Below are 16,197 nucleotides of genomic sequence, written 5' to 3'. Positions count from 1 at the left end.
ACTCCCTCTGGACTAGCAGTAAGCCAGGTGTATCATCATAAACCTTAGGGATGAGGCACACTATTAAAAACATACACATCACCAAGCCTATCAGGTGATAAGAATAGAATTCCACCTCTGACTGGATGCATGAATCTAAATAGTATGAGTTTATTTAATTTAATAGTTTGAATATCCAAATCTTTTTAAATCAAGTCGTTTAGAATGACTTTATTATTAAAGGCTTATATTTTAGTAGTATTTAAATATGCTAAAGTGTTAATAGTTACACTGTATGAAATGTGCTTAAAGTACAAATCTAAATGTTGCACTTATTTGGTGTTTTAATTGCTGAAATTGAAAAAGTATCACTAGCATGTTTATAGAGGTTTAAACGTGTAAAGGATTTTTTTCTATATTTGACCAAATTCCATCGAATTTATCTTTTTAGACACTTGACAGCCTTTAATTTAATCAGTGTCATCGCACCAAATTATTATTATTACCGTAATTGTGAAGATCTTGTAAATAATCTTTATTTTTCTTAAAGGTTCTGCGAGTCTCCCACAAGTGACCTAGAAATGAGAAACGGACGTGGCCGTGGTAAAAGAATGCGACCCAATAGCAACACCCCAGTCAACGAGAACAGCAACTCGTCTGATAATAAGGGCAGCAACAACAGCAAGACCAGAGCAAGTTCCAACAGCAAGGGTCGGCGCGTAAACCAAAACTCCTCTGAGCGCAGGACTCCGCCCAATAGCAACACAGAGGACATAAAAGCCAGTCCCTCCTCAGCCAGTAAGCGCAAGAACAAACCTGCATCAGACATGGAGCCCAACTCTAGCTCTGAGGATTCTAAAGGCAACAAGCGTATGCGCACAAATTCAAATGGTGGAATGACCTCCTCTGCACTCCCAATTCCCATCATCAAAACTGAGTCCCTTCCTCCTCCTTTAGACCGAACCTGTCCCTCACCTGTACTGATTGACTGCCCACATCCCAATTGCAACAAAAAGTACAAGCACATCAATGGCCTGAAGTACCACCAGGCTCGTGCTCATAATGATGACGATATTAAGTTGGACATGGACGGGGACAGCGAATATGGGGAAGAATCCTCTCTCCACCCAGAGCCAGGAAGTTGCAACGGAGCTTCGATTACACAGAAAGGCTCTCTCTCCCCAGCACGTTCTGTCACACCTAAAGGAAGAGGTTTTGATGCTCAGAGTCCATCTCCTTCTCCTGGGAAGTTTGGTTCCAAGTCAAAGAAAAAGAATGGTGATGTTGAAACAGATGTTTGTGGCACACCTATGGAGGGTTGTGAGGAGGGGCCTTGTGTCACTGCTGATGAAGCTAGCAATGACGGCATGGAGGACAGGAAGTCCAAAAAGCCAAGCAGCAATGTCAAGTCTGACAAGCTGTCCCAGAAAAACATGAAGTCTTCCAGACCCATGGCTCCATCCCTCCCTTCTCAGCAGATGTACTCTTTGCAGCCAACATCATTTAGTGGTGGAAGCCCCAACCATCCTCCAGGGATGGCCAACATGTTGCAGGGCATCCCCAAGAGCCCCCAGCTAAAAGGCGTTCAGTCTAAGTTGGGTGTAACTGGGGACTCGTCGCCAATTAATCCAGCTTTGAGCAGCTCCAAGGACAAAAAGAAAAAAGACAAGAAAAAGAAAGATTTGGGCAAGGATGCAGACAGTCCCAAGCTCCCAGGAAAGAGTGGGAAAACTGAAGAGGGGAAAAGCCCATACTCTGAGTCCTCTGACCCAGGAAGCAGGAGTGAGGGTCATCTCAATGGCTCCTCAGACCCTCATCAAAGCCGCCTTGCTAGCATGAAGGCAGAGGCGGATAAGATATACAGCTTCACGGATAATGCTCCCAGTCCATCCATCGGGGTGGCCAGTCGTGTGGATAGCAGCGGACAGCCTCTTACTCCCCTTCACGCCGTCACCCAGAATGGAGCAGATAGCTCCTCGGTAAAGACAAACAGCCCTGCTTACTCTGACATATCTGATGCTGGGGAGGATGGGGAAGGCAAAATGGAAGGGGCCAAAGGTAAAGCGGAAGATCAGTCAGGCAGGGACGGTGCGAAGAAGGCACTATTTCCCTCTCAGGCATCCTCTAAGGATTCTGCATATTATGCTAGCTATGACAACTACTACTCTCCCAGTTACACCCACTCTAGCCCCGGTGGCGCTACTGCTGGTGGGCCTCTGCCGGATGGGCAAGCTGTGAAACTGAAAAAGGAAGATGAGCAAGAATCGCCAGAGGAGAAGATGAAGGTGGACGTGCAGGATGAGCGCAAAGCTGAGATCGCTTCAGGTCAGCCACACCAGCAGCAAGCCTCTGTCATTCAGCAGCGCTCCAATATGTATATGCAGCCACTCTACTACAACCAATACTACGTCCCCCCATATGGATACCCAGATCAGGTTTATCACAACCACCTCATGAACACTAATCCAACCTACAGGCAGCAGTATGAGGAAAGGCAAAGACTCATGTCTGAGCAGCAGAGGTCTGCTGAGAAAAAGCCTGATTCAGGTGTAAAGGACAGGGAGGCCTCGCTGAAGGAGGACTGGAAACAGAAGGGCCCTGTTCCTCCCAGCCTAACAAAAGCCCCAAGCCTTTCAGACCTGGGAAAGCCACAGGCCCCTGGCAAGCAGAGAGACACTTCCTCTGAACCTGCCAAGACAGTCATCATCCCTAAAGGGGAGGAGGCTAAGCTGCAGCCACAGCAGGCTGAAGGGCTTAAAATGAAGCTCAGTGAAGCTGGCCATCATGGAAAGGATGACTCAAAGGCAAGTGTGGAGTCTGCCAGGCTGGATATGGAGCAAGCCATGTGGTACAGACAGGTGAGGCAAACATGTGATTCTTGAACAAAATGACTGCACAGTTTGCAGGCTAGAGGGATAACTCACTGGTCTGACAACTCACCCACAGATGAAAACTTAGTCATCTTTTACTCACCTTCATGTCATATAGTGACCAGGGACTCTGAAACGGACAAAAACAAGCACAATTAAAGTCTTCTAATGTGAAATGCAAGACCCATCTGGTCTTTGAGTACTATTGGGAGAATGTATTTTAAAATGTAAAAACACAATTTCATAAGGGTAAGCTTAGCAGTCGTGGCCTAATGGTTAGAGAGTTGGACTTGTAACCCAAAAGTCGCAGGTTCGAGTCTCGGTGGGGGGAGTGAATGACCGCGCTGTGTTCAACTTTCAAACTACGACTGCGGTGAGACCCTTGAGCAAGGCACTGAAACCCCAACTGCTCCCTGGGTGCTGCAGCAAAAATGGCTGCCCGCTGCACCGGGTGTGTGTGTGTGTGTGTGCACTTGGATGGGTTAAATGTAGAGCACAAATTCCGAGTATGGTACACCATACTTGGCTACATGTCACGTCACTTTTTTTCACTCTTTTATTACCTCTCAAAACCATAACTTTAAGTTCTATCTGTTTCCAGTACCCTGACAGTCAGAGACCGCCAGATGAGGACCGAGACCGGGAGCGGGACAGAAAAGGCAAAGATGAGAGGCCTAGGCCGAAAGACAGCAGCTCCAAAAAAGATATTAAAGATGGAACTGATGGTCCATGTCCTCCCTTCGCTGAGGACCAGCGAAGTGGAGGGAAAGATTCCCGGCCCAATGCCCATATACCTTTCAGCTCCCCCTTACCACAGCACCAACCCTACCTACATTACATGCATGGATATCCTTTTGGGCAAAGCTACGATACCAGCCATCCTGGATACAGAGGCATGTCCTCCGTCATGATGCAGAACTACCCAGGTAAGACAAATAATAACATCTGAATGGTGATATTCATATACTATTATTAGCATATTGTCCTTAAAAAACAACAGTGGCTACTTACTAGTAAACTTTGTTGTGTAACGATTGATTTGCACGGTTTGAACAACAACAAGTACAGAAAGGTGCAAAGGATTGCTTGGAAGACACATTTTGAGTGTGCAGTCGTCTTGCGTGTAAAATCGAGCTTGTGTAGCTGGAAGTGTTGGCATTCATGTACTTGCATAAAGCATGATTTGAGCCTTAATGTGCAGAAAAAGTACATAATAGCACTCTTATAAACTAGAAAAACAGTATGGTATTCTAATCTATCTTTAGGGTCCTATCTGCCAGCGGGATACCCTTTCTCCCCTTACGGCAGTAAAATGGGCAGTGGAGAAGAGGGAGAGAAATCTCGCTCCAGCCCCACAGTCAGCAGCAAGTCGGCTTCAGAGTCCAAAGCCTTGGACATGCTACACCAACACGCCAACCAGTACAAGAGCAAATCGCCCACTGTTGCCGAAAAGCCCTCCCATGAAAGGGAGCGAGGAGGAGGCGACCGAGAACGAGAGAGGGAGAGAGAATTAGATCGACCACGTTCATCTCCTTCCCAACGCATAATGCAACCCTACCACCACCTAGGCTATCCCCTTGTAGCCGGGCAGTACGATCTGTCTTATGCCACAGGTCAGCAGTCTAGTACTCTTTCACATTAACTTGTATGAAAATTCAGAATGTTTTGAGATGGTTGTAGGTGAAGCTCACAAAGCCTGCCCAGAATGTCATATCAATTCCCCAAATCTTGACTGAAATGAGAGAAAAAGGCGCCTATAGCTGCTATAAAACTGTGCCAATTCCACAAAGAAAACTCTGAGAGTAAACAACATCTTTACTGGATGTTCCTTAATTGCAGGCCTTTCATCGTCAGCGATTGTTGCCAGTCAGCAAGCCTCAGCCCATTCCCTTTACCCACCAGCACGGAGGTGAGAATGGTAAGAGAAAACAAAGATCAAGGAAAGCCGGCAGGAGGTTTGGATTGTGGCCAAACAAGCGAGTGAATCACATTAATCACAGTGAAAATTGACCACAGTAGTTGGATGTGTATCCCCATTTCTGCTTTCATGTCATGTGCAATGTAAAAGCTTTTTTTGATACCCAAGCTTACAAAGAGGTCTTTATAATTGTCCCACTTGCTTTGAGCCCCTTCTCTTTAAAGCTTCTGTAGAACACCATCTGTTTCAGAGCATTATGATTATTTAAGGCCCCCTAGATTGAGGCTAGCACTTTTAGGACGGCAGCATTGCTAACACATCAGGAGCCTATAGTGACCTCTGGTGGAGAAACATGTAATAACATCATGGGGAGACGTTTTATAATAAATGATAAATGTTATTATAATATAGCTTTTTTATTTATTTACATCAGTTATGCATTTTATTAGTTTATGTATATGTTTATAATATATTTACATTTATAATAATTTAACTGTTTATAGATTTCATTTAATAACCAAAGCCGATTTACCTTATGCTGTATTCTAACCAGTGCTTTCTTGTGTTTTCTTTTCTTTCTTTAGGGAAACCTGATGGTCTCGCCCTTCTTTACAAATAATCATGTGACTGGATCACATGGGGAAGTATATGGAGCTCATTTAGGCATCAGTTGAATGGTGTTTCTATATTTTTAGTTTTTCTGCCGGAATGTGTGGCAGATTGATGTTCTCCTAGTATCTGTACCTCGTACCCCACTACAGACTGTGAGACCAGGTTCAAAGCCATCCTGCCCTGCTCAAAGCCCAGCTGGCCACTGAACTGTGCCTGTGAACTGGTGAGGGATGATTGAAAAGCAAGGACTGTGATTCCGCTCACCCGATGCAGGCTGTGGCCAGACAAGAGGCAAGGGCTCAAGGGGACATAAGAACACAAAGACTGAAAATAGTTTTATCACACCGAGATAACGAAAGTTGTTTCCCTTTTTTATTTTAGTTGGCATCGTCACTGAAAAAAAGAAAAAAAATCAGTTTGTCCCACGGTTTTTGAATTGTTGTTCTCTAGATACCACCAGTGAAAGCTACAGCTATTATCTAGCAACAGCAGTGGTTCCTAAATGGTTCTCATTGCAACATGCTTCAAGAATGCTCTGTTTTTTTCTCATGATTTTGTTTTATTTTTCCAAGTCTCTCTTCTCTATCATCAGCATGGTTCCATGTACCGAGAATGACATCAATGTTTTATTTGATCATTATTACTTTTTTCAAAAAAGTTCCGTTCTTAGAACCAGTAAGTTAAAACTGTACTGCGTTCCGGTAACCATCATGCTGTGTTTTAGCCATGTTCAGCAGTATCATCCAGCTTCCCGTGGACTAGCAAATCCAGGAAACCATTTTAAGAAGCCATGACTGCCCTCACGCATCTGCTTTCAGCAAGACATTTCACTTCCAGATTAATTTGCGATATATATATAATTTCAATGAGCACGGTTCCGTCACAATCTTTCATTAGAACATCAGTGGCTGAGGTCCGTTTACTCCAGGGATTTCTCTTCGATTCCACTTGGTTATCCTTCAACTTGAATCTGAATATCCTCGTTCCCGTCTTGGCTACCTTACCTCATCGCGAACAGAATTTCAGATTTTTTGCTATGGTTCTTAAAATTAATGTTTGTTAATGTGACAAGGTATAGTAAGTTCTTTTAGAGAGACGCTTACGTGGTGGCCGTTCTGCTGCAGCGGTATGGGGTGCGTGACACCAGAGGCCCAGTAGATTTGTTCTAATTGTTCTGAAGTTCTTGCATGGGGCCGCTCTATTCCTGAACACTTATTGTGGAAGTGTTGTGATAAATCCAGCGTATTTTATGAAACCAAGTGAGCGTTTGACCCGAACATGCTTTCATAGCCCATCATGCTCTGTGTATTTCATGTGTCGTCCAGCATGGTGTATTATAGCACTAGAAATGTGACTTTAAACAGTGTCTCCTCAGGCAAAGCAAACTGGTTTTGCACCAAACGCTGTCGATATTCTTGGTTGCACACACTATGTGATGTCTGTATATGATGTACAGAGGAACTGTTTTAAATGCAATCAAGAAACCATCCGATTACTTTGTTGTTTTGTTTCGAAATCTGTGGCTAGGGTGTGTTTTTCTTTTCCTCTTCGGTGTTGTCCTCTGCTTTATCTTCCATAGCTTTGTATTGGCTCGCTGTCACAATGCTTGCTGGTTTTTTAGCATTCACTAGGTCCGTGAAACTCTTAAATGAGTCTTTGGAGTCTCTCAATCCAAAATCTCAACTAGACGCTCTCGGTGGATCTCAGGCGGTTCCCTGGTCGTTTGCTGCTGATATTTTGTCATATTTTCACACAAAGTGATTTTAGCAGGTAGATTTTAACAGGCTCTGCTAGAATGAGAGACGAAAGACAGGTGTTCGGAGGATTAGGTTAACTCTCATGTGTAAAGTCAGAATGAAAAAAGCAACAACAGCAGTACACTGAATACTGAGAGAAATGGGCTTTAAGTTACACATCCAATATATTCATCAATATGTCATTTGGTATTCGGTACATTGGGATGTTTAAGTCACACACAACAACTTTCTGAATTGTCATGCGTTCAAACCTGAAAAATTTGGAACATGTTTGAATCTCAATTTTTGTCATTTAAGAAAGAATCTCAGTACGGATCATGAAAATTGTCACATGCATTTTGTGCTAGTTTCAAATGGTGCTCAGTTGACATGCTGTGATTTGTTGGAAAGAGGATGCAGTGCACTATTGCATGCTTTGCGTCATTTACATGATGAACTACCACCTTTTTCCAGTTGAGCTTCATCCCAAGTGTTTCTCAAAAGACAAGTTGTCACAAAGTATCAGGCCCGGTACTTAAAGAATGTTTACATTTTTTTTTAATGGCTTTGTTTGGATTTTTTTTTTCCCCCCTGTATCACCCAATTCCCCGTTCTTTCTTGGGCTGTTTCTCTTATGTAAAGTGTACATTACCACGTTTCTTTTTTTATACAATACTTTAACTTGCCTTTGTACATTTAGGCAAAATAAATAAATAAATCTTTTTATGAGACAATCACATCTGTCCTTGCGTGGCTCTCTTCTGTTTTATAATCATTAAAAAATGATTTTAATTTTGCTTTTCAATAAAAAGGTTTTTGTCATCTTATTTTATGTTTTTCAAAACAGAAGACCTTTTTCAGGTAAATTATCATATTGAACACTGTAAGATCCAGTTACCACTAGAGGACACCCACTTCCACTCTATCAAGGTTATTTATTTATTATTATTATTTCATTTATTCTATTCATTCCTTCTAGAATGTTTAACCAATGTATCTTAATGACTTTCCCTAATCGTTCATGAATTCTGGATAATGTTAATAAAGCTTTTCATAGAGTTTATGCAATTTATAGTCAATGAAATGCTAGAAAATTGTATATGCACTGTAGAACTGTCATTGACTTAAGAATTGTTTTCCATGGTATATCCAGGCCTTGTTTATTTTTAATTCTCTGATATTTCCAAGATGTCCATTACTGTGGGAATGCTGTTAACCATTTAAAAATGAGTGTTTATACGTTTATAAATATGACCGGCTCAATTGCTGGAAATATTGCAAAGCTTCACCATTAAATATCTTGGATGCATGAAATTCCAAATCCTTCGCATTTTAATTCACCTCACTTAATATTGCTCTAATGCTGTTAAACAGTCATATGGACAATGAAATATCTGAAAGGGTAATTGTTTTGAATCATCTGAGTATTTGCACAGTTAGAACCATAAAGACCTTTCAGCTTGTGTAAAGTGCTTTGTCTGTAACAAAAGGCGCTTTTTATGTGCAATGTGATGCAGATGTGGAGATTATGCGAGGATGATTTTGTTGAGTGTAAATATAAAATCTGAGTATCGCTGCTGGGAGGGGTTAGGGGGAGGGGAGGCAGGGAGATGCTGAGGCAATAACTTTTCCTCTGATATCCTGCAAGGGCATGGAAGTACACTTTTCCTCTCGCTGCTTAGCAAGTCTGCATCGGACAGCTGGGATTTCATGGGATGCACTATATACGCAGCCAGTTCTGAGGCTCCTTCAGCGGAGGGGCCTGAGCCACAGAGACGCCCCCATGGTCACAGCACCAGGACCTGTCGCAGCCGTGACCGGTGAGGTCACAATGCATTTCTCCCAGACTGCCTCAAGAGTCTTGTGTTTTATAATGAATTGATTGCTCAGATGCCACAATAGTATGTGTACCGTCTGTTAGCCTATTGATGCTGAACTTTAAGCTATTAAAAACTCAACTTATCTCTGTGTAGTCTGTGTTCATCGTCAAACTGTGAATGTCCCCTTTCATTTAGGCTGTACTTGTGTGTGCTTTATTACTAGCAATTCTCAAATTTTGTGCATTCTCTCTTTGGATTTGATATGCTTTCTTGTGTAGCCTACATCTCTTTGAATGTTTTCATTTACACAATCTTTACTATGTACATTTGTTATCTTGGTTTCAAAACAAGGTAGAAATATTTCCAACAACTACTAAATGAAATAATCTTATTTTTAAAAAATTGTATGTTTTCTCTTTGACAGTAGGCTACCTTACATGAAACATTTCAAATGCAACCTCTCTTGTGTTAAACTGTAATTGTCATACACGTCTGCATAGGACATGAATCATTATAAGAATTTGTCAGCCGTTGTCGAAAGTGGCTGGACTGGGAAAATGAACGAATTAACGAGCAAATGGGTTTTATTCAGATTCTACATCATGATTAAGTCATTATTCCCATTTCTACTTATCTGAATAAGACAGCTAACTATATTGTTTACAATTTTGTAAACATCATGTAAATGATTTTGGAATATCTATTTTAACAGAATATCTATTGATATTGTTCATGTTATTTAGGTATTTATTTAAAGTGTGAACAAAACTATTTGTGCAGGATGAAACGTTGCAGAAGTGCGCAGTGTAGAAGTAAAGAAAAATCAGTTTTTGAGGACATTTTCTTTACTGTTACTGTTCATGAATAAGAATTGATTTAAATAAATGAAAAATGCACTAAAAACCAAAAAAATGTTTGCTTTAATTATGATCTATCAGCCTTACTGACTCACTCCAGTATTGACTGCTTTATTGAATTTAAATTGCAGCCTTCCAGTGCTTATTTTAGAGTGAAATTAAAATTGAATAGACTATCTATAGTATTACGTATCTCATAATGTATCTTTTCCTCAGCTTCAAATCAACTACGACAGGAATATGGGCAATCTGATTGTTCACGTGCTACAAGCTAGAAACCTCGCTCCTAGAGAAAACAACGGCTACACAGACCCCTTCGTAAAGGTCTATCTCTTGCCAGGGAGAGGGTGAGTATCCCTGTGCACACGATTCTGTGTGTGTGTGTGTGTGTGTGTGTGTGTGTGTGTGTGTGTGCGCGAAAGTTCATAATCCGGCGAGAGTTCCCGAAGCTTCCTAATAACAGCACGAGTCTCTAATGCTGCTGACGCTACAGCTATCACAAGACATCACACTAGCGCTCACTATCACACTTATGACCCTTTAGAACCTCGGACTCACCGCTAATGATGGCTGTTTATTTACACTGATATACCTCTATGGGACACGTCGAGCGAGGGTTTGGATATTTCCTGTCCGTCAGGTACGTGTCAACTAGCGCTGTTTCTCTACTCACTATATTGGCGAACGTAGTGACGTCTGCTGTTATGAATTCAGATATTAATGCGCGCTGCGCGCACAGGTTTAGATTGTTGTTCACTTGGATTTTGATGCATGCGTATTAATTTGATTTCTGGTAAAGATTGGCACTTTATTTGATCAGTGTGATTTAACTGTCGGCGACGTTAAATTTACATTGATTTACATCCATGAGTAAATTAGTAATAAAGTATGAGTCACGTACAAGCCGTTGTAAAAGAAATATCAAAATACTATGCACATCTGTGACTGCACACAAATTAAAGTAATTAATGTTAGCTATGTTAATGTGCCAAGTTGCTATGTTGCCTGGCAATCGTTTGGCGTAGTCCAAGTTTTATTATTCATAAAAAAAAATAATATGACATATTTATTATGTTACATTCCCTATCATTTTATAAAGGAATTCGCTCGAGCACTGCATTGGTGATTTCACGACGGTTACAGAAGTAGGTGGCTATAAAATTACTTTATTTAAATTTCACGTCACACCAACTTTAATTTAAGCAGATCTGTGTACTGTACACAAAGTCAATGTAGGTTAGCTTTTTCTACACAATTAAACACCATAGATATTTTCCTTTAGGTTGTACCAAACACTGGACAGAATATTTTTATTCTTTACCTTTACTTATATAGCGCTTTTAACAATACAGATTGTGTCAAAGCAACTGAACAGCATTAATTAGGAAAATAGTGTGTCAATAATGCAAAATGACAATAGTAAACACAAATTTTTCAGTTAAAGACAGTTCATCATTGAATTCAGTGATGTCAACATCCAGCTCAGTTTAAATAGTATCTTTGCAATCAAGTCAACGGTATCGCTGGAAATGAAGTGTCCCCAACTAAGCAAGCCAGAGGCGACAGCGGCAAGGAACCAAAACTCCATCGGTGACAGAATGGAGAAAAAACCTTGGGAGAAACCAGGCTCAGTCGGGGGGCCAGTTCTCCTCTGACCAGACGAACCAGCAGTACGGAAAAATCAATTTAAGACGTAATAAAACAGACGATGAACACTATTAACAGCAATTATTATACGATGCAATCAAACTTATAGCAAAATGTGGTAGTTCTGTATGTTGTTTCAGGGTTGGCATCATCTGAGGTCCTCTGAGGGGTTTTATTCTGCAATAAGTCATTTTAACTAGTCAAAGCAATATCCACTCCATATAAACTCTATATAAAGCGCTAGCCTATATGTTTATAAATAGTAAGGGCAGTGGAGCAGGCCAGCAGGAGACTGTAATGTAGGTCACTCACAGGGAGAGTCCACTGAGTCCACTGAATTTTTTACAGTAATGTCACCATATGTGCATGAGATATGAGAGTTTGGTGTTTTAAGAACTTACTACAATAACCACAGTATTTGCCAAAATACCAGTAGTGATGGTATTAGCCATAATCAAAAATAAGGTGACACCTCAATAAATGCAATAATTTTTGGCAGAAAAGGTGTTCCAGCATTGTCAAAATGAAACAAAGAGCGGCTGTCCTCATTTCCCCAAGTGTTTAATTGTTTAACCCTGACTGTTACTAACAAAAGACATCACACAGGTGCCTTCCAACTCACTTGCATGTCCCCATAATACAATTTGGATACAAAAAATGGCATAATGTAGTGTGAATGGCTTGCAAAGTATCCATCAGAAAGCTCTCTTGTGTGTCAACTGCCTGGGGTGCAGTTACAGCCTGCAGATGTACATGAGAATGGGCCCATTAGCCTCCTGCAGTACAGCTGCCTCTCTGTTATTGCTGTGAACCCCCCTGAGGGCCCTTTACACAAATACAGCCGACCTCCTGTCATTGCCCTCTGTAAACCATTAACATTAACAAATTATTGCAGATATATATTTTCTATTTATTTATTTTAATATTTAAGTTACTATGGCTGTATCTTATGGCATACTATATTAGCTATACAGTATGTCTAATTATAAAGCCAAAATGCATTAATTTTAGATTAGTATTATATTTTATTCCTTTATTTTTGTGCATGTGCTTCAAGTTTGAATGATGCTATTAGTTAACTGGTTTTAACTACCAGGTTAATTGTTTAGACACATTTAGACACAAAATTCCATTTTAAATGGTGTGTTTAGAGCAAAAAGGCTTCCTTTTTTTTTTTTTGCAACATGTGCCAATTTTGTAATCATCAGTATTGTTGCCAGGTAGCATAAAATTCGCCGTGTGCCTTTAAGAGAGGCTTCTGTGCCTGTAGGCTAAAGTTGATTTGGCTAAATGGATTAGCAGTTATCCTGTGATGTTACAGCCTAGTAAATAGGCACTAATATTGAGAGAAAGAAGAGGGGCCCCGATTAAAGGCACAGCAGCACAAAATGCCCTGCTTCATTCTTAAGGATCAGAGCGATCTGAAAAACTAAATTAAAACGAAGAAAATATTAATAATTAAATATGTGTGATATGACCCCTTAAAGGGATAGTTCACCCAAAAATGAAAATTTGATGTTTATCTGCTTACCCCCAGGGCATCCAAGATGTAGGTGACTTTGTTTCTTCAGTAGAACACATATGATGATTTTTAACTCCAACCGTTGCAGTCTATCAGTTGTATAATGCATGGCAATGGTAACAAAATCTATGAAAGTAAAAAAAACATGCACAGACAAATCCAAATTAAACCTTGCTGCTCGTGATGACACATTGATGTCCTAAGACACGAAACGATCGGTTTGCGCCAGAAAACGAACAGTATATATATAATTTTTTACCTCTAATACACCACTATGTCCAACTGTCTTTGGGCGCGCGCACGGCATCCAGTGCGTGAGGTGTGTACGCGCTCTGGCGTAGTTTACGCTCATAGATTGTGTTACCATTGCCATGCATTATACAACTGATAGACTGCAACGGCTGGAGCTTAAAATCATCATATGTGTTCTACTGAAGAAACAAAGTCATCTACATCTTGGATGCCCTGGGGGTAAGCAGATAAACATCAAATTTTCATTTTTGGGTGAACTATCCCTTTAAAGCACAGAAAACATCATTTGGGTAACTGTCGTACCTTTACCATTATCATGCACTGGCAATTGAATCCTCTTATCTATGTATTTTTCTTTGTATTTTTCAAAACATGGAATGTTTGCAGACCTTGCACTTTGCCCTCCTCTCATTTCTGTCCTGTAGATGCATTTAGCACTATGCCAGCAGCATAACTGCTAGTTAAGCGGTTTGCTGGTGCAGCACACCAGCTGCGTATGTGCGACGTAGCAGTGTGCATTAAGTCTCTGGGGTGCATTAAGCGGCGGATCAAATGGTGTGACCTTCAAAAACAGGAAACGGTCTGTCAGTTGCACACACAGATGACTCGAACTCCAGCCTAATGAAGCTTCCCAATTAAAGATAACAAGGGAGAGAATAGGCCCAAGCAGCATGCAGTGTTAATGGTGACAGTAGTGCAGCAGTGGTCCATTTATCAATTGAATTCAGTGATGTCAACATCCAGCTCAGTTCAGTTTAAATAGGATCTTTGCAATCATTTGCAATCAAGTCAGCGATATCGCTGGAAATGAAGTGTCCCCAGCTAAGCAAGCCAGAAGCGACAGCGGCAAGGAACCAATACTCCATCGGTGACAGAATGGTGAAAAAACCTTGGGAGAAACTTATGAGAAGTGTTCCCGGTTCCGGTTGACCTAATTAATGCAGCCTAAAAATCCTTTAACGGATTTGAATATTAGAAGCGTATTAGTGTGTTATGTGTAAGCCAGGTTAAAGAGATGGGTCTTTAATCTAGATTTAAACTGCAAGAGTGTGTCTGCCTCCCGAACAATGTTAGGTAGGTTATTCCAGAGTTTGGGCGCTAAATAGTCAAGTCAAGTTTATTTGTACAGCGCTTTTCACCATACAAATCATTGCAAAGCAACTTTACAGCCAAATAAGTTTCTACAATATTTAGTGGTAGTTTATCGGTGGTGACTGTCAGTCAATGTACATATGGCAGAAATGTACGGAAAAATCAATTTAAGACGTAATAAAACAGACGATGAACACTATTAACAGCAATTATTATATGATGCAATCAAACTTATAGCAAAATGTGGTAGTTCTGTATGTTGTTTCAGGGTTGGCATCATCTGAAGTCCTCTGAGGGGTTGGCATCATCTCTTCTCAGGTGTTCTGGATCCAGACTGAAGCTTGTGTAAATCCTAGTTACCACGGGATGTCAATCCCGTGGCAAAAAACAGAGAAACAAATAGAGACATAATTAGCGTAGCTGCTGTTCCAACCAAGCAAAATTGATTTGTTTATCACACCTTTTTAATTGTACCCCAGAAATAGCAGGCGCTTTTTTGCTGTGGGAAAAGACTACATTTTCGTGTTTGCTTATTAGAAGTGTGTATGATGTGTTGTTTTGTGTGTATTGCAGGCTTAAGACCATGAGTGATCATCAGGATCAGGCTGAAGATGTCGGCCTCCTAACGCCTCATGATCAGTCAGAGCCCTCAAAGGACGATGACATGCATTTCAGGCAAGTTATGACTTGACTGGTAAAAGTAGACTCAACTTCACCTTAGTATATTCTGGTTTTAAACTATTTTGAAAGTTTAAAGTATTTTGTGGTTTATGCTAGCAGGCGGCATCTTGTCTTAGCGGGTAAAACTGTTGCCTCACAGCAAGAGTGTTCACGGTTTGAGTGCCGGCTGAGTCAGAAGGCCTTTCTCTGTGGAGTTTCCATGTTCTTCCTGTGTTGGTGTGGGTTTTCCCCACATAGTACATAGTACAAGTGACAAGTGAATTTTATTTTGGGACCGACTCAAACACTAATTCACATGATGGCAGATTCCATTATATGTGTAGTGCACGTCTTATATACAGTGCACAGCATAAATGAGTACACCCCCTCTAAAACTTAACAAATTCAGCAATTACTCTTTACTTAGAAGACATGTTAGGGTTCTTTGGAGATATAATGTTCCAACAAGCCTGCTTGATCAATTACCAAAGAAGAATGCCAAAATTATTCAGCAAAATAAGATTTTCTTATCAAAGTAATAACATTTTGTGTTGCAAAAATGAGTACACCCTCCTGAAAGTTACTAAATAAAACTAAAAAAAAAAGTGTATATGTTTAAGGCTATTTTTGATCAACAGGTAAGTATATTGAACCAAAACCTTTAAAGACAAGTAATTTCCTGACAGGAAATACAATTTTCTTATCAAAGTGATAAAATGCTGTGTTGCAAAAATGAGTACACCCTCCTGAATGTTACTAAATAAAACTGAAAAAAACAAAAAATCTGGTGTAAGGTTAAGGCAAGTATTGATCAACAGGTAAGTATGTTGAACCAAAACTGTTAAAGGTAAGTAATTTCTTGATAATTAAGTGTTATATGGCCCACTGAATCATACTCAGACATAATGCAGACAACAATGAAACCACTTGAGAGAGAACTGTCAGGAGATTTATTTCTTAGCATAAAAGATAAAAGAGGACAATGGTACAAGAGGAATACCAAATTATTGTTTTAAGTGTGAAAATATAGCAGAAGTAGCACCGACATTCAAAAACAATGGACTTGTGACAAGGCTCCTGAAATACTCAGGTCTTCACTTTAAGCTTTCATTTAGTGATGTGTGATTTTTTGCTAGAAAAAGAGCAGGAGAAATAACATGCAAGTGTCTCAGAGCCGGCAAAAGCTGTGAAAAGAGTGACACTTTATCTCACAGAGTAAGATGCAGCATGCA

At 40.5% G+C, this 16,197-nt stretch overlaps 2 protein-coding genes across 5 annotated transcripts in view; both read left to right on the top strand.

The window, feature by feature from the left end:
* Positions 1 to 7,790, top strand: part of LOC107686829 (zinc finger protein 609-like) — a 58,790-nt gene extending 51,000 nt beyond the window's left edge. Inside the window, exons 5-9 of one of the 2 annotated variants that reach the window (XM_016483977.1) lie at positions 530 to 2,837; positions 3,451 to 3,775; positions 4,115 to 4,462; positions 4,689 to 4,758; positions 5,352 to 7,790. In XM_016483977.1, the coding sequence (XP_016339463.1) occupies positions 530 to 2,837; positions 3,451 to 3,775; positions 4,115 to 4,462; positions 4,689 to 4,758; positions 5,352 to 5,361 (3,061 nt within the window). In that variant the 3' untranslated portion in view covers positions 5,362 to 7,790. Of the gene's footprint in view, positions 1 to 529; positions 2,838 to 3,450; positions 3,776 to 4,114; positions 4,463 to 4,688; positions 4,768 to 5,351 lie in introns of both variants that reach the window. The other variant, XM_016483978.1, reaches the window with a different exon arrangement.
* Positions 7,791 to 8,710: 920 nt separating this feature from the next.
* The window catches only part of LOC107686830 (GRAM domain-containing protein 2-like), a 23,857-nt gene continuing 16,370 nt past the window's right edge, over positions 8,711 to 16,197 (top strand). The window contains exons 1-2 of one of the 3 annotated variants that reach the window (XM_016483981.1): positions 8,711 to 8,935; positions 14,879 to 14,980. In XM_016483981.1, coding sequence (XP_016339467.1) covers positions 8,826 to 8,935; positions 14,879 to 14,980 — 212 coding nt within the window. In that variant the 5' untranslated portion in view covers positions 8,711 to 8,825. Of the gene's footprint in view, positions 8,936 to 10,226; positions 10,433 to 14,878; positions 14,981 to 16,197 lie in introns of those variants that run through there. The other 2 variants (XM_016483980.1, XM_016483982.1) reach the window with 2 other exon arrangements.

Source organism: Sinocyclocheilus anshuiensis, unplaced genomic scaffold (assembly GCF_001515605.1).
Source record: "Sinocyclocheilus anshuiensis isolate Anshui unplaced genomic scaffold, SAMN03320099.WGS_v1.1 scaffold773, whole genome shotgun sequence".
Lineage (NCBI taxonomy): Eukaryota > Metazoa > Chordata > Actinopteri > Cypriniformes > Cyprinidae > Sinocyclocheilus > Sinocyclocheilus anshuiensis.
Note: the sequence above shows the minus strand (reverse complement) of the source record. Positions and strands in the feature narration are given on the sequence as shown.